Raw genomic sequence first — 25672 nt, forward strand, 5'->3', positions numbered from 1 at the left:
TGTAGGACGCTTTTGTGTCGCTTTTCTCCTCCCCTCTCTTGCAGGTTCCTGAAGCGTGACTCCCTGTCACAGAGCCAGTAGCCATCTCTCCTCCTCCTTCCCAGTGTCCTCTCACACACAGCCTCAGAGCAGCCACTGCCCTAGCCCCCACACACAGCCTTGCTGGTCACCAGGGGCCTGCCAGCAGTAGACAACTCCCCTCCTTGCCCCAGGATCCCATGCTCCTAGTGGCTCACAAGCCCTCCCTGAGATTAGGAGGACAATAGACTCCATTTAAAGGACCATTACACACTGCCCCCCACTGGGTGAGCTCAGGGTCCTCAGATCCATCGTCACTGCTGTCGATGGCAAACTTAATGCCAGGAGAGCACATCGACCAGACCAAACCATCCCCACAGGGGAGCATGAGGCGCCCAAGGGGCTGCTTTTGCCCAGCTCGAGTAGGGGAGAAGAGACCTATAGCGGAAGCCTCATCCACGCCGCATGTCTTGCTACCTGCACACTGAGCCTAAACCGGCGCTGTCTGAGCACAGACCAGGTGTGTCCTAAACACGGTCTCTCAGTCTCTGCCCTCCCTTGCCCGGCCCCGGCCCCTCCCGGCTATTTCTCCCTGGATGAGTCTTCACAGGTGCGTGAGCATCTTTTTTGTTTTTTGTTTTTTGTTTCTTTTTCATTATGTTGATTTTTTAAAAACTTGTCTGCTTCATACCCTTGCAAAGAAGTCAGGCCCCTCCTAGCTCCTGGGCGAGGGAGAGCAGCCGGGGCCAGCCCAGCGTCACGCCACGTTTCTCTCACCCATCAGCAGATTAATGCCGCTGCTCATTTTGCCTTGCAGCCTCTCCGGGGCGGACGCTGAGCCGGGACAGTGCTCAGAGGGGGAGGACAGACCTCTGCTTGCTTCCCAACGCTGTCTTGGACTTGCCAACTAACCCCAGAGCGACTGTGTTTTGTTTCAGGACGGCACACTGGCTGGCATCTCCTTTCCAACCCTTGTGTCCTTTGGCGTAGATCCGGGTGGGCTGCCCGGGATGCGAGGCCTGTCCAGCCACGCTGGCCCTCAGCCACACAGGAGGGGCAGGCTCTTTGTGACGTCCTGTCTCATGGGCAACTCGGTCTCCTGCCCCCAGTTCTTGGGTTCTCTCTGTCCAAGCACAAGAGCTAGAGGCACGAGTCTGGGGTGAAGGGCCACATCCAGTGGCTTCTTCCGGCCAGGGAGGTCTTTGTGCGCCACTCTTGGCTCATCTGGTCTCTGGGTCACAGATGAGCATCCTGGGGCCTTGGCCTTGCTCCATGGGCTGGGGAGCGCAGAGCGGGCAGGCTGGTACCATCCCTGGGCTGGTTATGGGGTGTCTTTCACTTCCTTCAAAGACCGCACGTTAAAGCCAGCTTCTGCCACACAGCAGAGAAGAGAAGAGGACCCTGGTAGGCGGGAACCTTTTTGGAGAGAAAGAGCCTTCTAGATAAGGACGGTGGGGACAGAGATGAGCCTGAGCTAGGGACAGGGGAGATGGCCTCCCCAGAAGTTGCTAGAGTGGGCAGGCCTGACCCCATGCTAGCTCTGACCTCCTGACCTGGGTCTGAGGTGGGAGCCCTCAGGGACAGTGGGGACAGGATGCCCACCTGGAAGCAGAACACCTCAGCAGCCCTAAAGGGAAAGGATAGGTGTTCCGGGCCACTGGAGGACAGAGGGCACCCTTTGGGAGCTAGGAGACCTGGGTTCTACCTTTGATTCTGCCATTGTCCCATGACCTCAGGCTAGTCATGTCCTCTCGGGCTGCAGCCTTTCTCATCTGTAAACAAAGAAGTTGGCCAAGTGATGTCCAAGTCTGACCCTAGGGTGACAGTCATGAGGTGGGCAGGCCAGCCTGGAGAGGCTTCCCAGGCATAAGTTTCTGGACATGAGAGGGCGAAGTGTCAGGGGCATCAGAGGAACGAGGGCAGGTCCACAGACCAGAGTCGGAGCTGAGCTGGGGAAGGTGACCAACTGAGCATCCGGTAGGTGCAGCTTCAGCAGCCAGGAGACCACCTGAGTGGTCCAACTGAGGGGCATGGGAGATGACCAGATGGATGGATCCGAACCCAGACAGGGCCCAGGGCTGGAGAGTTAGGGCTCAGCACACAGGTCCCGTCACTCAGAGGGGAGGCTGAATCTAGCCCTGAGGCTGAGGCTCTTGGTGTTAGTGTGTGGCCATTCTAAACTTGACCCTTGTCTGGCCTGGGCCAATGATAGCTGGCCAACAACAGCCTCCTGAGGCAGGGAAGCGGAATCTTCCCTGGAAGCCCATTTCCTTCCAGAGCCTCATAAAGTCATGGCAATGTTACGTTGTCTGTGGTCAGAGCAGCTGATGTCACCTTGTTGCTTTAGTCCCCTTTGTGCTTGGAATAGCCTTGCGGGGCGTTAGCTCTGTCCTTGGCACTGTACCAGGGGTCCCCTCTCAGGGAGCTATGTTCTTGAGAGGGGAAGGAGTAGGGACACTCTGTGGGACACAGTGTCCTGGGGCTTATCTTTTTTTTAATATTGATTTTTTTTTTAACAGAGAGAGAGAGAATTTTTTAATATTTATTTTTTAGTTGTAGCTGGACACAGTACCTTTATTTTATTTATTTATGTTTATGTGGTGCTGAGGATCGAACCCGGGGCCTTGCATGTGCTAGGCGAGCACTCTCCCACTGAGCCACAACCCCAGCCCTTGGGGCTTATCTTTGGGGGTCATGCTCGCCTGCCCTGGTGAGCACTGACAGGGCAGGTGATCCCCGCAACTCTGCTGTCCCGGGCCTCCCACCCTGCCCAGGCTTCTCCTCACCTGTCCATGCCCACAGTGAGGCCATAGCACCTCCCCTCCCTTTGTCTCCCTCCTCTGACAAGGGAGCCCTGTAGAGAGGCCACCCTAAGGAACCAGGACTATCAGAATCCCCACTTTACAGATAAGGAGATTGAGGACAGAGTTAAGTTACCAGTCGATCTGTACTTCAAACTGAGGTCTGATGCCAAAGCTCTCATCAGCCACTTGCTACTCCAGAGAGCAAGAACATAGCTGCAAAGTCTGAGAAGAAGGAAAGCGAAATCCCCGGGCTGACCCTGCCAACAGGGACTCAGGAAGAAGGAATGCAGACTGCGTGCCTGCCTGCCTGTGTGCGTGTGTTCCAAACACTTGTAAACTAGCCACATGACCTCCCCAAGGAAGACAGAACCCTCCCTCGAGACAGGTCCCCACAGACTAGGGTGAGGTCCCAGTGAGGGTGGAGGCTGGGGACCCTCCAAGAGGAGAGATGTCAGGAGCTCAGTGCAAAGATGAGAACCCTAGGCTTGCCCACCTGTCCCTTTGTAGACTCATCTGAGTCCCTGAGACATTAGGGGTAAAAACCCTGAGGGACAAGTTGCTGAGCCCTTAACTCGGGACGATGAGGAGGGAAATTGTGAATCCAACCCTCCTTTAGCCTTGAACAGGCCTGGGGGTGGCCTCCCAGATCTAGGGCTTCTCACTCCCAAAGAGCAGGCTGCAGATCTGCCCTGGCTTTTCTTTTTTGACCCATGATGGAGAAGTCCTTCATTTATCCTCTGAGGACCAGAAAGGATGCCATTCTTCAGCAATAGCAGAGTCCCTCCTTCTGCCCTCACCGACACTTCCCAGCACACTCCCCGGGTCGGGCTGTGGGAGAGTGTGCACCAGCCATGGCCACAGAGGAAGGCTCCCGCAACACACAAGTGGGGACAGAGACCTGAACCAGGCAAACTGAAACCTGGCAACTGAAATCCTCACCCACAAAGCTGTTGGCATATTTGACATTTGAATTCTATTCCCACTTCATACTGAATGAAAATGGATAAACAAATTAGCCATTTTTCTAAGCTGATTTTCCCAAAGCCCTGTGTCTAGGATCTGGTCTTCCCATTCCCTCTCCAGCCATGACAAGGGAAGGGAGGGCAGACACTGGCTCGAGGCCCCACATGTGGAGTGGTACAGAAACAGATATAAACCTACCAGCCACGATGCTCACCCTGAACCTCCTCCCCCAAGAAGCTGGGTGTTTGTGGGTAGCAGCACCTGCCCTCTTTCTCTGGTAGAATAGACAAGAGTGGCTTAAAAATCTAATACCAGGAAGAGGGATTCACACCTCTCATGCTAGCTGAACGAGGGGGGCCAGACCATCACCACCTCTCAAAGGGTGAGCCAGGGCCTGCTTGAAGTCCCCAGAACCCAGTGCGACTTGGGCATGCCTTCTGTGTTTGTGCCCTGGAGCTCAGAACAGGGTGCAGGATGGGAATCACATCAGAGGGCAGAGCAGTCGTGTCCCTCACCTGCCCATCTCCCCTCCCCCGACTCACAACTGCCCCACAGTTCCCTCTCCCAGTTCCAATGTGCAAAGTGTAAGCATCTGACCACTGAGCTGTGTGAGGGTGGATGAGGGACGCCACCCCGAGGTCTGGAAAGGGCAACTCCTATTCCAGGGGAGTCCACTGCTAGTGGTGGGATTTCCAACATCCTGCTAATTAGAACTAGGCATTCCTGGCCCTTCCTCGGACCCAGCTCTGCCAAGAAGGCTGTGTCCAGCACCCTGGGTTCTCCTGGGCCAGGGACAGACAGCTCTGGGCCACACACCAATGCCTGTGTAGACATAATGTGCGTGCCAGAGAGATGCTCAAACCTCGCTGTCTGGGCCTTGTCTCCTTCAGGCCTTGAGCTAAGCTGTGGACAAAGCCTCCCCCTCACTGCAAAGGGACCCTCTGTGGCTGAGTGGGATGATCCACACTTCCGGCCTGGGGCCTCCAGCCACTCCCTGCAGATCCTTTGCCCAGTGGCCTGCCACTCTCCATAGGAGCAGAGCCTTGGCATGCACCCCATGGCCAGGATCCCCCACCTGACAGTACCAGTGACAGCCTTCAGCTCCCGCACTCCCTGTTACAAGCCCGATGCTCCCCAGCTGTGCAGTTGCCTCCCTGTCCCAGAATCCCTATACCTGGCTCAGACTGTGGGTGACACAGGCAGTGCCACTCAGTGCAGTCATGCTAGCCCCATCCCAGCCAGCCTCAGGGTCACGGGCTATTTATCTGCCCAGCGCCCTTCCTCTCTGGGTCAGCCAGGGTCATATGTGTGCGTCTGTGTGTGTGTCTGTTGCACGCACACATTCTGAAGTCCCAGCTCTTCACTGAGTTGAGCTCCTGCCTGGGGACTCATATGCAGACAGCTGGGCTGGCCAGTGGTGGGGGCAGCAGTGACTCTGGGCCTCGAGAGAAGATGAGCTTTGGCCTCATCAGCCCTGCTGGGCTGTGGCCCAGAGTGACCTCCACAGAACATGGAGGGTGGTGGAGGAAAGGCCAGGCATGGCTTGGAGGGATGAAGGCAGAGGCAGCAAAGACTGGGAGCAAGAAGTTGACCAGATGGCCTCTGAGGCCTGGGGCAGTCAGGAGTTCTGTGATTTCAAGTGAGCATATCATCAACTATTTTTATACCTCGCGAAGCCAGCAGGCAGGGGATACACCCCAAAGGCAGAAGACTAGGTGTGAGAAGTCACTTCAGGAGTCACTGTGTATATCCGGGCGTGGGAGGGCCTCTGCCCATTCTCTGTGTGGCCTGCACCTTGCCTACTCAGCTTCCCAGGCTTGCCCAGGGCTCAGAAGCAGAAAGGCCCCTGGGGCCCCTGGTCGATGAGCCATTCTATGGGGAGGGCCCAGTACAGGACCCCTAGGACGGACCCCCGGCACTGGCTCAGGCAGCAGGGCTGCAGTGTAACCTTCTCTCTGCTGGGCCGCCTCTGGGTTTTCAAGTCCTAACCTAAGAGAATGTGGGCTAGCGGTAGAAATGCAGGAACTGTCAGGTAGAGAAGAGACACGTGGGAAGGGTGTCACCCAGCCTCTGTCATGTTAGTTCAATCTTCTTGTTTTACAGAAGAGAAGGCTGAGGGCCTGAGAGGCCCATGGCTGCCTGCCTGTCCATGGCAAAGCAGGGTACCCAGGTCCCCTTACTCCCCGCCAGTGCTACCCACCCACCCAGGCTCACAGCCGCCAGCTTCTCTGTGGCCAGCCGGCTCTCTTGCCAGACACTCCTCCACCCCCACCGTCAGCCACAGGTGCACCAAGGGACCAGTCACAAGAGTCTTGACCCCCGGCCTCCTGGGAAGTGAGTGGGTGGGCCACAGAAGTCATTGCCAGCCACAGCCCCAGGCAGGACCTGGCCTGGTGAGAGCAGCCAAGACCGGTGGCTGAGCCATGGCCTCTGCGACACCTGCTCCTGACCTAACGTTGGGGGTGTTCTTCCTCCGGCCTCCCTCTGTGTCGGTGTCGTTTTGCTTCATCTTATCTGTTTCCTTCCAGGTCCGGCTTTAGGGTGCGGCTGCCCGCCCTTAGGAGCCTTTGCAATGGTTTTGTATTTCTGTAGACACCAGATATAAACATACTGATATATTTGTGTCCCTCCCCTGCTCCCCCAGTTCACAAGCCCGATGCACACTCTACACGCAGGCCACTCTGACCTCTGACCCCGTGTTCCATGTGGCAGGAGGGCCCCGCCCCGGGCCAGGCCCCAGGTCATGGCTGCTGGCTGTCTGTGGCGGAAGTCCTTGGTTGTTCCCTCTCCCCCTCCCAGCTCTAACCATTCTGTCCGTCTATCTCGTCTCGTCTTCAGTTTCAAAGCAATGTCATGAAGGGCTTCCTTTCCATGCCTAAAAGGAAACAATATGTTTTTGGAAAGCGGTGGGGTTGGAGGGGCTGCGGGGACCGCTTGGGGCCCGGGTCTTTGGGCTCTCGGAGGGAGCCTCCGGATTGGCTGAGATGCCAGCCAATCAGGAGCCTCCCGAGCCTCTGCCTCTGGCGAGCCGCCACCTAGGTGTTGGCGCTGGCGGTGGAGCTGGTCAGCCTGGTGCAGACGCCAGGGCCAGCAGGGGCTGAACGTATTGTTTCCCTTTGAGGCCAGTCCTGGTCCTCGTCCCCATCCACAGCTCATGCTTTTTGATTTGCATCTTTTTTTGCATGGACATGCCGAGTAGTGATAAGCAGGGTTTTCTGTTCTTTTGGGCGCCTTTGGTCAGACTCTTCTCTTTCAGATCCCGTGTCAGGTCATTAGGTTCAGGTGTGTCATTTGCTGTGTCCTTTGAGTCCTAAAACGAAGGGCGTGACCGAGGTATGCAGGGAGATCTGACCCTGTAAGGAAGCGGCGCATTAGCCGCAGGCTGGCAGGTGAGGACACCCTGGTCTCTGTGCCTAGGTCGGTGCAGGATGGCAGCCAGGGCGGCCGGGAGAAGCTGGAGCTGGTGCTGTCCAATCTGCAGGCTGACGTGCTGGAGCTGCTGCTGGAGTTCGTCTACACCGGCTCCCTGGTCATCGACTCGGCCAACGCCAAGACTCTCCTGGAGGCAGCCAGCAAGTTCCAGTTCCACACCTTCTGCAAAGTCTGTGTGTCCTTTCTCGGTGAGCCTGCAGGGGGGCACATGCGTACTTTGGGGGCGAAGAGGGCAGATGTGAGAAATCCCCAGAATCAGCGATTATTGAGAGGGAACCACTCTGTGTGCCCCAAAATCACTCTAGATGTGGGAGAATTTTGCCAAACTGTTTTCACATGAGCTTTTGGATAACCTGACAGGGACTGAGGGGCACTCTGTGTCACTTCCTGTAAGCAGCACAAGGTCCCTGGCCCCCAACAGGCCCTGCGAGAACCAGTGATCCAAGAAGCCATGCAAACAATCTGTTCTTGAGGAAGGCCTGTCCTCTCTGCCCTGACTGCTAAGCCCTGAACAAAGCAGCCACAAAGCCCTTGCTTTCCCTTAAATGTATTAATGCCTGGGCCACCCCAAATGCCCAGACAGTCCTAGACAACTGAACTGTCCCCTCAGTGCTCAGGACAGGCATCTAGGTGTCAGGGGCTGCCCCTGGCCACTGTCCCAGAGCATGCTCACTTTGAAGCTTGAGAAGGAGGGACAAGGACAAGTGCCACAAAGAACCTGTAGCCTGGGGTGTGGCATGCAGAGAGAAAGCTAGGGGCTGGACTCAAATGGGAGCAGGTTAGGTGAAGTCAGCTAGGGGAACCCAGCAATCTAGAAAGGTCAAGAGCCACAGCCACAGAATGGGCCTCCTGGGACCCAGACACATCTAGACTGGAGGAGCCATTAGCCAGATCTCAGAAGAAAAGGAAGGACTCACTCCAGATTCTAGGGAGTCAAACTGGGGGAGGCTTAGGCCCAATGGTGGCTTGTGAGGGAGATGGTGGGTGGTTTGAGGGATGCTACTGCTGCCGTGACTTAGGAAGCAGTCCGTGACCTCAGGAATACTGTCAGGGTTACAGAAGACACCATGCCCAGGCCAGAGGCAGGCTTTGCAGCCCTGACCCTCCCTCCACACGCAGTGAGGAGGGTCACCCCACCCCCACAGCCTCGCTCCTCCTGCCAGGACCTGGGAGATGGATCTAAGGCTCAGGGACACAGGAAGCGGTCTTCTGGGGACTCTGGATGCTGGAGACATGGGCTCAGAGGCAGACACAGTGATGGGGTTGAGAATTAGAGGCCACGTTTCCAGGGCCGCGGGGTCAGTGGTTGTGCACTCTCATCCCCAGAGAAGCAGCTGACTGCCAGCAACTGCCTGGGTGTGCTGGCCATGGCTGAGGCCATGCAGTGCAGCGAGCTCTACCACATGGCCAAGGCCTTTGCGCTGCAGATCTTCCCTGAGGTGGCGGCCCAGGAGGAGATCCTCAGCATCTCCAAGGACGACTTCATCGCCTACGTCTCCAATGATAGCCTTAACACCAAGGCTGAGGAGCTGGTGTACGAGACGGTCATCAAGTGGATCAAGAAGGACCCTGCATCACGTGCACAGGTGGGTCTGCCCATCCCTGCACTTTCTCTCTGGGTTTGGGGGGCTCTTCAGCAAGGAGGAAGGAAGGTGAGAGCCAGGATCACCTGCCTGACCAGCAGGGGGTGGAAGTGAGCCAGAAGATTAAGGATGGCCCTGTCCTTCTCCCGCACACATACCAGCCGCAGAGAAAGAAAGGTTTAGAGATGAACATGAGTCATCAGAGGGTCCTTCAGAACTGCCATTCCACCTTGAAGGAGACCCAGGCTGCCCACAGGGCCTCAGGGAGAAGTGGAAGCCTGAGCAGGGTGCTTGGGCCTCCCAGGAGATCAAACTCAACAGGAGGAGCACCCAGCCATGCTCTGGTGATTAAGTGGGTGGAAAGCACCTAGATAGACCAATTGGTACCCACACAAGAGATGGGAGACCACTGCATGCATGACAGGAGAGAATATAAGGCCCTCAGAGGGAACAGCTGGAAGAAACAAGGCTAGTCTGGGGAGCAAGGGAAGGACGCCGTGTCTCCAGAGTAGGCCCCAAGTCACAAGGAGCCACTGGGTCTATGCACACCCCATAAAGCCCTGGCTGGAGGTCCTGCTCAGAGGGAATTGCTTTGGTTCTCATGGATGAGGAACCAAGGTGTCGGCGCAGCTTCAGGAAGCTCTCAGGAGTGTTCAGGAGGCACCCAGAGAACAGCAGGTGGCCCAGTGGCCCAGAAGTGAGGGCCCAAGCAAGAAGAACAAGAGGGAAGCCACACCCCAGAAGAAGCTGAGGTTGAGTGGCAGATGAGAAGGTCTGTGACATTTCACTGGGAACAAGAAGAAGGACAAGGACAAGAGGGATGGACGGGGTGTATTGGGTGGACAGGGATGATTTTCCCCCACACCCATCCAGTCACGGAGCCTAGGAGAATGAGCTCCATGGACTGATCAGGTAGGGAGGGAGCGAGATTTATTTTTACAGGAAAGAAGTTAGGTTGAGCAGCTGATAACGTGACTGCCACAATTTGCTACAACTCCCCAGTCTGTCCTTTGCCCAGAGCTCTTTCCTGTACTTCAGACATTTGTCTGCAGTCACCTACTGGGCATTTGAAGTAGGGTGTCCCCAAGCCCATCTCACTCACCAGGTCCAAATCCCACACCTCTTCCCATGTTCCTTATTTCAGTCCTGCTCACAGCCAGAGACAGGGCCTGGCTCCCTCCCACACTGTCCATTCATTGACCACTTGGTGCTCAATTCTGCCTCCTTCCTCCCTCTTGGGTGGATGATTTCCCCTCTCCCCCCAGCAACCGCATCTCACCAGGATTGGTGTGATCATCTCCGCAGTGATTTCCCTGCCTCCGTCTTGCTCCTTCCAAATCCGTTTTCCACCGTACAGACTGTGTGCTAAAGAGCAAATTGGATCACATCCTCTCTCACTTTAAAATTCTTCATTAGTCCCACATCAACTTGCAGGAGAATATACACGGTCTGGCCAGGGTGAGGTCAGACAGGACCGCCTCTGAGAACCTCTGCAGGCTCACTGCTCCCCACACTCACAGCTCAACAAAAGCCTTTTACATCCACCAAGAACAAACCCCTGTTACTTCCCGAATGCACCACTCCCTTTCACTCTCCCATGCCTCTATGGGCTTTGAAAGTCTGCCTCCTTCCACCTTCCACCTGGCAGAGGTCACCAATCCTTGCATACCCAGCCCAGATACCATCTGCTCCATGACACCTCTCACTCCTGTGCCCATGGCAGCCTTACCCCCACTCAGGCACCTTTTCTGCAGTGCCTTTTATGTAACTGCACCCAGTTAAACTGTGGACACCTTGAAGTCAGTGATGGGGTCTCCAGATCTCCGAGTCCCCAGTAGTGAGCTTAATGTGTGACACCAAGTGGTCACTAGTTATTCATTGACTGAAACAAAGTGGAGGCGAGCAGTTTGCCAGACAGCAGGGGAGATCCAAGTCAGTCCAGAAAAGCCTTTAGCACAGGGGAGAGGGTCCAAGAGCAGATTTGAGATGAGGCAACACCATGAGAGTTCTGTTGCTGGGGAGATGCCAGCTCAGTTGCCTGACAGTTGCTTCTCCCTTAAGCAGTTCTGGGTTCTCGCACTCGCTCCCAAGTCCCTGCCACACTCACTCCTCTTTGGAGCTCTTGCCTCCTGGTTTCAGCCCTGGGCGGCCTGGTGAGCAGCAGGGCCCATGACCTGGTGTGTGTGGAAACAAGGAGCTGATGACATGCATGGAGGGTCCACCATGGGCCAGCTGCAGCCACCAGGCCGCTGCCTCTGCCGCTGGGTCCCTTGGTCTCTGTCTAGGCTGGACAGGACAGTGCCTGCACTTCTACGCCACACACCGACTGGAATGATCTGCTTTGGGGGACTCCACACTTCTTGTTTCCTTCCTCTCCTTACGACTTACAGGAGGTGGCTCCCTCCTGGGAGTCTGATCCGTGTCTCCCTCACCCTGCAGTACGCAGCCGAGCTCCTGGCCGCTGTCCGCCTCCCCTTCATCCACCCCAGCTACCTGCTCAACGTGGTGGACAACGAGGAGCTGATCAAGTCTTCAGAAGCCTGCCGGGACCTGGTCAATGAAGCCAAACGCTATCACATGTTGCCCCACGCCCGCCAGGAGATGCAGACGCCCCGGACACGGCCCCGCCTCTCAGCAGGTATGGAGGGACACGCCCGGGCCCCCACCCCCACCAGCAGCAGGTGCTGTGGGGTCAGCCGGCTCTGGGTGGTCCCCCAGAGAGAAGCCAGGCACAGATGGTGATGACGTCAGGATGTGTCCCAAGGGTGCCCATCCATGTCCCTGCAGGTGTGGCCGAGGTCATCGTTTTGGTTGGGGGCCGTCAGATGGTGGGGATGACCCAGCGCTCACTGGTGGCTGTCACCTGCTGGAACCCGCAGAACAACAAGTGGTACCCCTTGGCCTCGCTGCCTTTCTATGACCGCGAGTTCTTCAGTGTAGTGAGTGCCGGGGACAACATCTACCTCTCAGGTGAGGCCCCTCAGGGCTCGGGTGGGGACTGGACATGGGCTGACCTCTGCCCACATGGCAGGGCTGAGGGAGGCCAAGGCCCACAGATGTCCACTTTGCAGGTGAAGCCTTCTCCCTCTGACCCTGGGAGTGGGCCGGTGGACCTGGGGCCCTTCCTTAGCCCCTGCGTGCTCTCTGTACCCCCGTGCTGCCTACAGGTGGGATGGAATCAGGGGTGACGCTGGCTGATGTTTGGTGCTACATGTCCTTGCTTGATAACTGGAACCTGGTCTCCAGAATGACCGTCCCACGCTGTCGGCACAATAGCCTTGTCTACGATGGGAAGATTTACACCCTTGGGGGACTTGGCGTGGCAGGCAACGTGGACCACGTGGAGAGGTGAGGATGCCACAGTCCAGCGGGGGCATTCTCTCAGTCACTGAAAGCCACCAATACCCACCCAATGCCAGTGTTCTGCAGCCTGGACTGTCCAGAGGCCACCATCCCAGGCTCTTCAAACAATGGTGGTAGAGGACACAGGATATGAGCTAGAAACAGGCAGAAAGACATCTGTGGGGCACTCCTATGGGTATCCCATTTAGACAAGATGAACACCTAAGACCCAGTCACAAAAAGGCACGGGATGAGCTTGGCTATACTGTCCAGACAGTCAGGGGACTCCCTGGACTACAAGCACAGCCCAGAGATTGGCTGGAATTCAGGGGCAAAGCTGGGACCAATAGCCAAAACTGGGACATTCCAGTGACAGTGCCTCCTTGTCCCTGCCAAACAGGGGTCACACACTAGGAAGCTCCCTGCCTCCCTCCACCCCACACATCCCAGAAATCTGTAGTAATGAAGGGTCACTACACATAAACTGAGTGATTTGGGGGCACAGTCTGGCCAACCTTCTAGAATTCTCCAGAATAAAATGTAAGCCAGTGAGCCCAGACTCATGTGTGTGTTAGCCTGCCCTCTGCTGGAAGTTCCAATTTGATTTCCTCCCCAGGCACTTATGTAGGGTCAGGTAAAGGAACAAGGGACAAAGGTGGGCGCTTCTCTGGGGGAAATACTAAGCTCCTTTCCTCAGAGTCAGGGAGACTGCTCTCACGGAGAACAGACACCTGGGGGGAGCTTCGTGAGTCAGCACAAGAACAGGAAGGCCCCGTCCTGCTTTTGGAGAAGCCAGTGCCCCAGAGAGTGACAAGTAAGGCTGACCTGGCCCCAAATCATAATCCAGGAGGTCACAGTGAAGTTCATCAGAGTCCTTCCCCCATATCCCTCCTGCCATCAGTCACACCACAAAGCACACCTTCCCATGTGACAGCTTTTGCCTGTGGAGCCACACATACCCCCCAATTCATATATTGCCCCCTTTGGTGGCTAATTGGACATTTGACAAATGTTACAGCCACAATGGTTTCAGAGTGAGACAGGCTCTGAATGTTCATTGCGGGCTTTTAACTCCCCCAAGTGGAGCCCAGAGATGGCTCAGTAACGACACTTAATCATCATTGATTTGAAGATAATAGGGAATCCCTATGTGGTCATGGGGGTATTAATACTGCTGTTGGACGTGGACCAGCCTTGACGCTGGGGCCTTCATTGCGACCCAAGCCTTCCAGAAGCATCAGCTTACAATCATTTGTCACCCAGTAATAAACACATGAAGAAGGAGACATTCTCTATGGAGGAGTAAACTGAGCTGGATCCGTTTCCCTGCCTTGCTCGCTTTTGTCAGCTATTTTTAATCTCCTAAGTCACTGGTTACTCATTTTGCAAACTTATACTTGTTGATAAATACGGGAATCTGTTCGATGATCAAACGCTCTGACTAAGAGGTAGAGACAAGCTCCACTTCTCTCTGGCCCTGGAGCTCTTCTCTAAAGGGAGTTGGGGGACAGTTTGACTGTACAAGCCTTTGGGGTGAGGAGGGGGACTGAGCCTTCCTGATGGATGAGAAACATCAGCTCAGCACCATGTGAGTAAGCCCACCTTGGGAGCCCCCAGTGGGTAGAGGAGCAGTCCAGTTCAAGAAGAAGCCCCAAGGGGTGCTGAGCTCTTCCTCAGCCCACAAGGATCAGTCAGCTGTCCTTGCAGGGACAGGATGCATACTTGAAGACCACTGGGTGGTGTGCATGTAAGGTGGGTGGCAGATGCAGGGATAGGGACACCTACTGCTTCCCAAGGAGCGTAGCCCCTTTGGGTCAGTCATTTTCTGTGCTACATGGTGGCAATGATGAGAATTCAGGGTGATAGGAAGGTCAGTGTAATGGGGACAGACATGAGAGTGCTTTGTTCCCCAGGAAGCACTAATGGTACAAATTGCTATTATATTGATAATGAATGAGATATATGTTGCATTATAATTATATTACATTACTGTATTACAGGAATAGAGCAAGATTATATAATTATAGATTAAAACAACAGTGCCATAGACAAAGCTGTGTTACATCATTATATAAATAACTGGGTCTAATATTTTATAGTAATATATTGCAGTAGCTGTGGTTACTGGATAAATGATAGTGGAGCGCCTCACTCGGCGGGGTCATTTGCATGTCATTAGCATATCCTTCTCAAGCAGGAAGCTGACAGATTGAGCTGACGGGAGGGCTCATGGCTTGGCAATCAGCCACCTGGAATAACAAGCTCTCAGGAAATTTGTGTTTGTCGGAATGTGCCATTATACTGAAAGACTGAGGACTAACAACCACATAATCTTCCTCTGTCTCCCAGCTCCTTCTGCAGGAGTTCTTTGGATCTCTGCCATATTGGCTTAAAAAATAGATATCTGAACTTCTGACACTGTCCAAAAAGACACTTACTTCACTGCCTATTAGCCACATATCATCCATCTGTGGCTGAATGGAATCAGCCCTGCTGCCCTTTAAGATACTTCAGTCTCTTCTCAAATCCAACCAAGCCCAGTGCTATAGGCCATGTGGCTGTCCCCTCCCTTACTCTCGGAGCCAGAGGCCCATGCCATGCAAGACCCTTTTCCTGGGGCACTGAGCTCTGACCACATTATAGGTCCTCTCCAAAGGAGGCTCACAGGGAAAGTGGGCACAGTGTGCTTCCCAGGAAAGTATACAGGAAAAACCAACTCTAGTGCTGCAGGAAGCTGACACTGGGCCCCACCTTGGACCCAGGCACACATGGAGCAGTGGACAGCATGGTGAGTGGTAGATGCCACCCCACTGGAAGGTCTGGAGTTAGTGCTGGAACGGCAGGAGTCAGACAAAAGCCTTGTGAGGGCCGTCAGCCCCCAGGGAACACTTGACAGTGACCCTGATGGGGGAAAGAAGCTGTCCCTTGAAGAAAGACCTCGAAGATCCCATCCCTTGGCAAGGCTGCTTACTCCTGGTTCTGCCCTTCTCAGCAGCTGTTCCCTACCCGTGTGTCCCTGTCTTGAGCTCATGTTCCCTCACTTCTCCATCCTTTGCTACTATGGCAGGTGTCTGGCAGATGGGCTCAGCCAGCTCTTTGCCTTCTCCACACCTCCCCTGGGGCTGGTGGGGAAAATCCCATGCCCTGTGGACTAGCTCTGCCACACACTGAGGCCGGCTCCACCAGAGCTAGATGCTGTGAGGCAGTCTTGTTAGGTGTCCCTGGCTAGCCATGTCCCCCATCTCAAGAGCAGGCATTTTTCCTCCACACCTCTCTCCTCAAAGTTCTGACCCACACACCACTCTCCCTCTCTGATTCCTGCTTCCCAGAGAAAACAGAGCCATCAGTCGAGATCTCGTGTTTTCCTGCCCTCACTCCTATAGATGTGTGGCACTTGTACCATCACGCCTCCCTCTTTCCTGCCCTTTCTGCATTCAGTCTGCATTTGCCAGATCTACTAGAAGCCTTACATCATCAGCTCTGGCCATGAACTTGAATTCCTGGGCTTAAGCAACCCTCCCACCTCCTGAGTGCTGGGACTAAAGGCACACACCATCACACCCAGCTTCCTCTCTCTTTCTTATACAGTTGTCCCTTGGTACCCACAGAGGATTGGTTCTAGGGCCCCTGCAGAGTATTCACATCTGAAGATGCTCAAGCCCCTTATATAAATGGCATAGTCTTTGCATATAATTTACATATATCCTCCCATATACTTTAAATAATTGAATCATTACTTATCATACCAATACAATGTAAATGCTATGTAAATAGTTGCTATACTGTACTGTTTAGGGAGTGACAAGGAAAAAATGTCTGTACATGCTTAGGACAGACACAATTTCTTTTCAAATGTTTTCTATCTACAGTTGGTTGAATCCGTGGATGTGGAATGAACAGATATGGAGGACCAGCTGCATATTTAATTTTTCCTTATCCAGTTGGGCTCCTTCCTGTCAGCATGTAAACACAATCAAACCTTGTCTCCAAAATTAAAACAAAACCTGTGGTGTGCTGGAGCTGGTTCAATTGAGAGTCAATTGTTAAAACTTCAGAAACTGCACTAGTTGTCAATCCCAGCTATTATTGCAAATTAAGTTATATACACATTCAATTATATATAAAGAAGAAAGGTGATCCCTACTCCAAACTCATCGCTTCCTAATTATCCACTGCTGTCCACTCTTGAGGTTCTTTGTGCAGTGGTACCTCCGTATGGAAGAGAGTCTGGACCGTGGTGGCCAGTCTGTCTTTTCCCTACTCTGCTGTCCCATGGGTAGCTTGAGATTCACATCACAGAAATCAGCAAGTGCTACATGCCAAGACTTTTTCCACAGAGAAGTGGTTGGTAAACATTAATTGCGGTCCACTGACAGAACCCCCTCTCCACTCCATATTCCTTTCTGGTGCCACTCTCTCCCCGCCTCTTCCCAGCTAAGTTTCCTCCAGAGTGGTCTACACCCGCTGTCTCTACCACGTAGCTGCACACAACTGCTTCTATACCTCTCATTCCGCCTAGATGCCCACCCTTGACCACAGGACACCAGGGACCTGCCTGAGACTTTGTGTCCTCTCATCCCACCCTCCACACCCAAAGCCCATTACCTCTTATTGCACACCACTGGCTGTTGATACCCCCAGCTGCCCTTCTGAGGGCTCCTCTCAGCTCTCCTCTTCGTGGCCAACCCCCTACCCAGAGCATGTCCTCGGTCTTGCACCCACTCACGCTGCTGCAGGACACTCCTTAGTTCCGGTTTCCACTTTCACCAGTGATCCCAAAGGTGCTTATTCAATCCAGACCCATATACCCAACTGCCCACATGACATCCTAACCTGTGGCCCACAAATACTTTAAATTCTTTTCAGTTAAAACTGAAATCACTTCCTTCCCCAACCTCAGTTCTGTCCTGCCAGTATTGCCACCTCTGTCCAGTTTTCCGAGGCACAGACCCTGTGTCGTCCTGGGCCCTGGCATCCTGACAGTGATCCTACCCTCTCTCCAACCTCTCCTGCTCGTGTTTCCTTAAGCTCTTGTTAGCTCTTGACCCAGGCCACTGTCGCTTCTCACCAAGCTTCCTGTAACACACCCGTCTAGCCAGTCTTCCTCCTCCCAGCCTCCTCGCTGAGGTTCACTCTCCACCCTGCAGCCGCAGCCATCCTGAGTCTAGGTTTGATCGTATTATTTCCTTGCTTAAACATCAGGGCTTCCCACTGCCCTCTAGACAAAGCCCAAACAATCCCGGAGTCTGGCACAAATGGCCTTTTAATCTACCCCAAACTCCAGCCACTACCTGACAAATGCTCCCAAATGCCATGTGTCCACTCCTCTCCCTTCACCTGCACTGTTTCTTGAGCCCATCCACACGTGCTCCTTCCCCCCAGTCGGAGCTCGATCCCCCTTCCAGGCACACCCCAGAATCACAATTGCAGGAGGCCCAACTCCACCTGAACACCGGCTGGGTGTCCCTGCTGCATGCGCTCTGGCCCCTCACCTCATGCCACTTGCCGTCCTGCTGACACAGCAGATGCTCAGGGCAGGACTGCCACAGGGAAAGGCAGGACCAAGCTGGATAGCGCAGGCTGGCCGGCCACGGCCAGTAGCCCCCAGTGAGCAGAGGTAGGAGTCTGCAGAGAGGTTGGGCAGGCAGAGAAGAGGTCCACTGAGGCTCCAGAGGAGGCCAAGAGTGCCAGTTTGGAGTGACCCTGGGAGGTCTCAAGGGACTCATCCCAGAGCCCTGTCGCAGGCTCAGGTTACACTGGTGATGCTGCAGGCAGGAAGCAGGTGGCTATGACCCCCACCTTGCACAAGCCCCTTCTCCTTTCTTCTCACTACAGGTATGACACCATCACCAACCAGTGGGAGGCGGTGGCCCCTCTGCCCAAGGCAGTACATTCGGCAGCGGCCACGGTGTGCGGAGGCAAGATCTACGTGTTCGGCGGGGTGAACGAGGCAGGTCGGGCCGCGGGTGTCCTCCAGTCCTACGTTCCACAGAGCAACACATGGAGCTTCATCGAATCCCCGATGATAGGTGCGGACCAGCAGTCTCCTCAACCCAGGCCAGTGTGGGGTCTCCACCTCACTGACTTAGTCCATCTCAATGTACAGGCCTAGAGTCAGGCTGAGCCCAATAGCTGTGCAGACTCAGGTCTGAGGGGGGCAGGGGTGGGTTCTCCCCAAGCCCAGGAGCAGCCAGGGGTCCCAGCACCTGGAGAAGGGCAATCTGGTCATGGTTCCAGGTGTGCCTGGCTCAGGCCTGTCCTCAGGAAGTCTTTCTAGCTCCTTCCCGGGGGGAAAGGGGGCATCTGCTGGGAAAAAAAGGGGAGGAAGGGTTGGATGAAATGACCTGCCTGACCTGCTGTCTTCACAGACAACAAGTATGCACCTGCTGTCACCCTCAATGGCTTGGTGTTCATCCTGGGTGGGGCTTATGCCAGAGCCACCACCATCTACGACCCAGACAAAGGGAACATCAAGGCAGGCCCAAACATGAATCACTCTCGCCAGTTCTGCAGGTAAGAGGCTCAACGGGTGTTGTGAGGGAGGAGGAGAGAGATGGGGGACGAGAGGAGAGGTGTGACCACAAGATTTATCACCATTCCAATGCCAAAGGAATCTCCTACCCAGAGCAGAGAGACAGATGTCAGGGCTGGAGTAGGGTGTGGAGCATCCAAGGGCAGCCATAGCAGCCCCTGGCTCAGAAGCCCCAGCCTGAAGCTCCAGCTGAAATTAGAAATGAAATGTCTCCTAGAGGCATGGAGGCCATCTTTTTCCTAGTGAAAGGTGAGGTCCCCCATCCCCTAAAACTGCCTGCCAGAGCTTTGCAGGGACAAGTGGCTTCTTGGGAGGATGCTGTAGTCACATACATGATGCCTATGCCTCTCTGGAGGTTCAAAGACAAGAGGCAGGATTCCCAGTCACGTGCCTAGTGTTAAATTAGATCAGGCCCTTAACTCTAACCTGATCCAAGCAGCAGGAAGATTCTGTGTGCACAACACAAGAAGATGCTCAATAAAGGCTCAGCGACCTGAGCAGAGCACCTATAAAGAGACAGCTCCTCTCCCAGGCTCATTAGTCAACTGGCAGTGCTGGGAAGGAGGCTAGTGAACATGAACACCTCCATGCTTGGAGGGAGGTGTAGCAGGATGTCCTGGTTGTCCCTGAAGGAGAGGCGTTTTGTGCCAGCCCAGGTCAGAAGGCAGAGACAAACTTTGCCAGAGGGTGCAGGCAGCCAGCAACAGACTCAGTGTCTGGAGTCTTATCTCCAGGTCCAAGTTGGAAGCTAATTCTTTACCCGCTCCCCTCTGACAGCGCCGTGGTGCTTGATGGCAAGATTTATGCAACTGGAGGCATCGTGAGCAGTGAGGGGCCCGCCCTGGGCAACATGGAAGCCTATGAGCCTGCAACCAACACCTGGACCCTCCTACCCCACATGCCCTGCCCTGTGTTCAGACATGGCTGTGTCGTGATAAAGAAATATATTCAAAGCGGCTGACATCAGCTGAGCGCCCGTGACAAAACTGTGGACAACTCTGGTGAGGCAAATGATATACCCAATGATAATTTTTCAGCAACATCAATAAGAGGCCAACAAAACAAAATCAAGGAACTCACTGCGCTAAACATTTTTGAATATTCTCTACATTGAATGTAGAAAATCATCCTCGCCTATTGGGTGAATGGGGCACAGCGCTCCAGGCTGCAGGAACCTGGAAAAAGCCAGGGCTTGCTGGTTCCTGGGGAGGCGCTTGCTCTGAATGGGGGCGCTCGCTCTGCCCGGTGCAATAGTTTCACATATTTTTCAACTGGGAGGGAGAAGCTGTTTTTTTCCTTCCTACAGAGCAAGCTTGATCCCTAAACCACCCTAGATCAGTTATCCTATGACAATATTAGGCATCAGGCTCTTTTGGAATAAGATCAAAGTGTCCTTATCACTTTGATTCCTACTTTTGTTTTTTAACCAATCTACACTTTCAGTGGCCGAGAGAAAATGAGGGACAGGACTGTGCAGCACGAGGCCTAGGAGGCTGCTAGTCCCCACTGGGACCGAAGAGAAGTCCAGTTGCCTGTGCAGAGCCAGGGATGGCAGCCACAGGGACTGCTGGGGAGAGCCGTCTGTCCTTCATGGGTTTTTCTACCATGTTTTTGCTGGAGAAGGACAAGGTGGCTGTGCTAGCTTTCTCCTAAACAATATGAAGTATTTAGATTTCCAAGGCATTTTCTTGATAAACAAAAGGCTATTTTTAAGTACTGAGAGAAAGAGGAGGCCACAAGAGGGAGGATGTGGGAATTCCCAAAGCTCTTTGTAGGTAGTGCCAGAGGGGGGCATTTGCTCTCATTTTTCTATGTGCAGAATAGAGGATCTCTCCTGGGGTGGGCCATGCCCCCACTTTATTTTTGGAAAAAGTAACTCCCAGACAGCCCCGTAAAGACTGTGCCTCATCGAGGCACTGACTGAGGAAGAAGGGTCAGTTCCAGAAGGATGTGGTTCCTGACACCAGTCCAGCTCCCTCCATGAGGTAAAGCTGGGGACCCAGGCTGGGGGAAGGGATGGAGGGAGGGAGGGAGAACAAATGTCTACAAAGCACAGGAGACTATTTTTGATATTATAGCTATATATTAAGGCACCTGCCACAAGAGCTCTCAGGATGGGGACAGCCTTCTTAAGACGAGCCATGACAGCCGAGGCCCAGGGGCACGAGCAGAATCACTCTTCTTGTCACGTATTAACCCAAGAAAAGGGAAGCCAGATGGTGGGGAGTCACTCCGAGGCTCAAAAGAAGGCCTTCCCGCTAGTCCTTAGACCCTCAAACCTCTCCCGGTCATCAGTTTCCATTCCAGGGCAGGAAGAAGGCCGCCGCTGCCACCGCGCTGTTTAGTTGAAGTTGGTACCAAATACACATTTACCATTTTTCTATCTGGGAGGTCAGCTTGCCATCACGTCATCATAAGAACTTTTATAAGGAGAAAGAAGACATGCTTTCCATCTTCCGTATGTGATGACACAAAATTCCAGTTCCAATGTCGGGCATCAACTTCCAGCACTACAAGCGTGGCTCCCACTTGGACAAGATACCGAGCTTCGTTATGCAGTTTTTAATATTATTTATTATTTTAAAAAGTAATAAGCACAAAACTACATACATTGTATGTCATTTAAAGTATTTATGTCAAACAGGGTGCAAGTGTGAACCCAAGGACTGGAGCACAAATTCCTAACTGCCTGGGGCAGGGCTAATGTTAGCATTGGTGTGCGTCTGCCTCCAAGGGAGGTGCTAGCGGTCAACAGACTCCACACGAATGACACTGAAATTCCGTTTCTCTCCTCATCTATCACACTGGAGCAAAACTGGCTATTTCTGTGAATGATATAAAACAGGGTTCTCTGTAATGGTATTGTACATAGTATATGTTTATTGTTAAGTTCTTGTTATATTATAATAAATATATTTATAGATCTAGACTTGGAAGCCAACGCAATCTTTGTGTGCCATTATCTTTGCCACAGTGACATGAAACCTCTGCCTAGGCCTAATCTTCGTTTCAGATGTCAGCAGTCTGGGTTCTCTTAGACTTTCATGCAGATTTTGATGATTAGAAAGTCGGGCTCCTTAGCAAGGCCATGTAGGGAGCTAGGAAGCCAACAGTAAAGGACAACTGGAGGTCAAAGTGGAAAGGGCGTGCACACACTCTGAACAGACTGTGAGGCCACTCCTTTAGTGTAAGTTATCTTCTTATTACACTGGTGCATCTAAAAGCCTCAAAGCCAGCTTCCCACTATATCACTCCTGTGCCTGGGACTTTTTTTTTAAACTGTGCCAGAGCCACATGACAACTCTAACCATCAGCCTAAGAACACGTTTTCATGAAAAACGTTCGTTTCTCACCCTAAAGCCCAGTCAGGGTAGCCTCCCTGCCTTCCTCCATTGGCTGGATACATCCTCGAACCTTTTGCACATACCTATTTACTATGCCATGGACACCCATGCGAGACTTCCCAGGAAGAGAAGGTAGATTGCCAGGTGGGATTGCTCACTGCAGGAAAGGAGTTCAGATTTAATAGACTGCTACACCAAGGGAGGTTTCCTAGTATTGCCATCCATGCAAAGAGTCTCACATCCTGAATCTTGAAATTGTACCAAGATCCAGTGCCTCCTTGAAAGAAAAAGCTTAAAGAAGGTGGGTCAGGTAGGTGAGAGAGGGGGTTCTCTTGAGAACTTGACTGGGGCCTCATGATGAGTGGGCCACACATTTCTCAATACATAATTGCAATGAAATCCTCAGGAGCAGCAGTCCTAGAGGAAAGGATGGAGACTGTCTAGAAGATGCCCATCATTTAGAGCTAAAATTATAACCCGGGGGGGGGGGGGAATCAAGCAATTATTTTGTTAGTTCCATCTTGTCTACCCCATTTCTCTAAAGGAAGGGAAATGTTCTCTGGGCCTATGAAGAATCTGTATACTTTAGACTTAACTCTGGTTAGTAAACATATTACATTTCATCACAGAAGATGTGTGTGCACCATATTAGCCCACATACCATGAAGAGTGTCCAGGCATAACCATGAGATCTGGCAACAATGCTGAGAAAGTTCTTTGTAACAGCCACAAACAGAAGACAGTTTACATTGTGTGTGTGTGTGTGTGTGTTTTCATTAATTTTTTTTAAACACATAGCCAAAACAAGAAGTCAGGAATAATATTTGCAGACCATATGATACAGAATTAATCTTTATTAAAAAGCCCAAAATGCAATAAGAAAATGTTAAATAATTCCAGCAAAAACAAACAGGTCCTAGATCTACATAGGAGGAAATGTGGCCAATAAATACATAACAAAAAGTTCAACATTTGTAGTTACCAAATAATAAAAATCAAAATAATTAGGTAATATCTTGAACCTACTAAATTAGCTCCCTCAGCCTAAAAGGGGGTACTCCAATTGCTGATGAGGAGCAGTGAGATTTGCAAGCAGTACAAGGGCTCCGCAAACAGCAAGATGGCAGGCACCGGGTTATCGGGAGTCTGAGGGATGTTCATCCAGAGCCAGTGAATCCATTTCTGGGCAATCATAAGAACATAATACAAACTATGGGGAAACAATGCAAACAATTATAATACTAATACCCAGGACTTCAAGCATGCTAGGCAAGTGTCCTAACATAGACCACATCTCCAGCTCCTGCATAAATATATACATGTATTTTTTAAAAAATAAGGAACAAAAAGTAATCTCTCCCCTATTTTTCAACCAGAAATTTTCTTTTGTGAAGATCATCACAAAAAATGGGAGAATTAGAAAGGGTTCAAAGTAAAGTAACCAAGAGAATTACAATAGGTTGCCATGTATTTTAGTGCTAAAACTCTGGAATGAGCTACCAAGACCCTTGTGAATGTCTTCTCTAACCAAATCTTAATAACTTTTTATCCTCAACTACCTTAAAAGGCAGAGGGCCTGGTCTTCAGTCTTTAAGAAGTGAAGGGAACAACAGGTCAATCGATCTGAGGAAACAATGGCAGCAAAGTTAAGTGACTTGTCCTGTAACCAATAGGTGTGCTCCTTGTTCTCTACATAAACATCATGAAATTTAATCCTCAATCATCCTGCAGGGGGGAAAAAAAAAATCCTTCAGGAGTGGCCCTCCTCATTCTACAGCTGAGCTCACAGGACTCCATGACATCAGGCCAAGGTGGTCTACGGTACATCAGTGTTCCAATCTGGCATAGTGAGACTCCAGAGAGCCTGTGAAAACCACATGGCCCCCAAGGCTGCCTGCAGTTGCTTAGCTCCTATGACTCCAAGACCGAAGCTCCGTCCTCCTTCCCAAGCTACTTCAGAAAGGTGCAGTAGGAAAACAGAGGCCTCTGTGGATGAATAGGCATTCACCTCCTTTAGAAATAGTACTCTTTAGACTATTTAGAAGTAACTATTTGAATGCACACAGTAGGGTTGAGTTTTTGCAGGCAAGGACATGTCCTGTATCCTACTATAGGCAACTTGCACTGGTGCTAGCAGCAGTCACATTAGCCAACCCTACTGGCAATCATAAAAAAAGATTTTGAGTCATGAAAAAGTATAAGCAAGGCCACAATTTTGTGCACTGCTTTAGCCATCCCTGTTGTCTACAGATGACAGTTTTTGTTAAAGGGCCTTCATTTATTATGTGTACAGTCTGTTCTTGGTGAAGCTAGCAATTGCTCAAATTCAAGCAATTGCTCAAATTCAAGCTGTGTACCGGAGCAGCCATTAGTACTGTCTCCTAAGGATTTCAGCCCTGGGGATTTTGTATCCCGGTCAGTAAAAAAAATTAGTCATTGAAGCTCTTCAGCTCACCTCCTACATTCCCCAGTCCCTTTCTATCATAACTGTCTCATTTTAAGCCCTGATCTCTTCTTGCCTTAATTGTTGCTATAACCCTCCTTTTGTTTTTAGTAACAGCTTGTTGACATATAAATCACATATCAAATTCACTCTTTTAAAAGACCAATTTAGTGGTTTTAGCATATTCACAGTTGAACTCATAGCCCTTTAACAAAACACCACCACTGCACCACATTCCATCACCCCAAAAAGAAACCTGCACCCATAAGCAGTCACTGCCCAACTCCCTACCCTGACCCCCGCAACAACTAATCTCCTTTCTGTCTCTACAGATATGCCTGCAATGGACATTTCATATAAATGGAATCAAGAGAATATGTGACCTTGTTCCTGGCTTCTTTCACTTAATATAGTACTCTCAAGATTCATCCATGTTGTAACATGTATCAGTATTTCTTTTTATGATCAAATAATGTTTAATTACAGGTATATAAAATGGATACAATATGAAAATTGATATTCACATGTTCACGAGTTATTAGACATTTGGATAATATGAATAATGGTGCTTTGAATAGTCATATACAAGGTTTTCCTTGCTATAAACTCTATAGTAAAAAATGGAATGACATTCATTTTAGTAAAGTGAATGTAGCAGTTTTCCCAACTTATTTAGCTACAACCCTCCCTATCTTTCTTCTCTTCTAAATTATGATACAAGCTCAAATAATCAGATAGGATTCTGAAGTCAACGAACTCTTTGAAAGTATATCAGAAAGTTAAAGTAATATCATGAAAAAGATTCAGAAGCAAAATTTTAGAATTCTTAAGAAAGATGAATTCTCAAAGTATTTATTTGTTATGCTAGCAAAACAAAATCAGTATTTTTTTTGGGGGGGGGGGGTTTCCCTCAGCCCTCTTAATTTTTTGTTTAGTTTGGTACCAAGGATTAAACTCAGGGGCACTTGACCATTGAGCCACATCCCCAGCCCTAATTTGTATTTTATTTAGAGACAGGGTCCCACCAAGTTGCTTAGCACCTCACTTTTTGCTGAGGCTGGCTTTGAACTTAGGATCCCCCTGCCTCCACCTCCTGAGCCACTGGGATTAAAGGCGTGCGTGAGCCACTGTGCCAGGCTACCCTTTTCATTTTCTGATTCAAGGTCTCACTAAGTTGCTTAGGACCTCACTAAGTAGCTGAGGCTGGCTTT

General features: G+C 51.7%; 1 protein-coding gene across 1 annotated transcript in view; it reads left to right on the plus strand.

Annotated features, from left to right (window-relative positions):
- The window catches only part of Klhl29 (kelch like family member 29), a 280907-nt gene extending 259306 nt beyond the window's left edge, over positions 1-21601 (plus strand). Inside the window, exons 7-14 of the mRNA XM_027937849.2 lie at positions 7203-7405; positions 8544-8803; positions 11240-11438; positions 11588-11770; positions 11968-12148; positions 17978-18171; positions 18511-18655; positions 19452-21601. Coding sequence (XP_027793650.1) covers positions 7203-7405; positions 8544-8803; positions 11240-11438; positions 11588-11770; positions 11968-12148; positions 17978-18171; positions 18511-18655; positions 19452-19635 — 1549 coding nt within the window. The 3' untranslated portion in view covers positions 19636-21601. The remainder of the gene's footprint in view (positions 1-7202; positions 7406-8543; positions 8804-11239; positions 11439-11587; positions 11771-11967; positions 12149-17977; positions 18172-18510; positions 18656-19451) is intronic.
- Positions 21602-25672: the final 4071 nt, after the last annotated feature.

Source organism: Marmota flaviventris, chromosome 14, assembly GCF_047511675.1.
Source record: "Marmota flaviventris isolate mMarFla1 chromosome 14, mMarFla1.hap1, whole genome shotgun sequence".
NCBI lineage: Eukaryota > Metazoa > Chordata > Mammalia > Rodentia > Sciuridae > Marmota > Marmota flaviventris.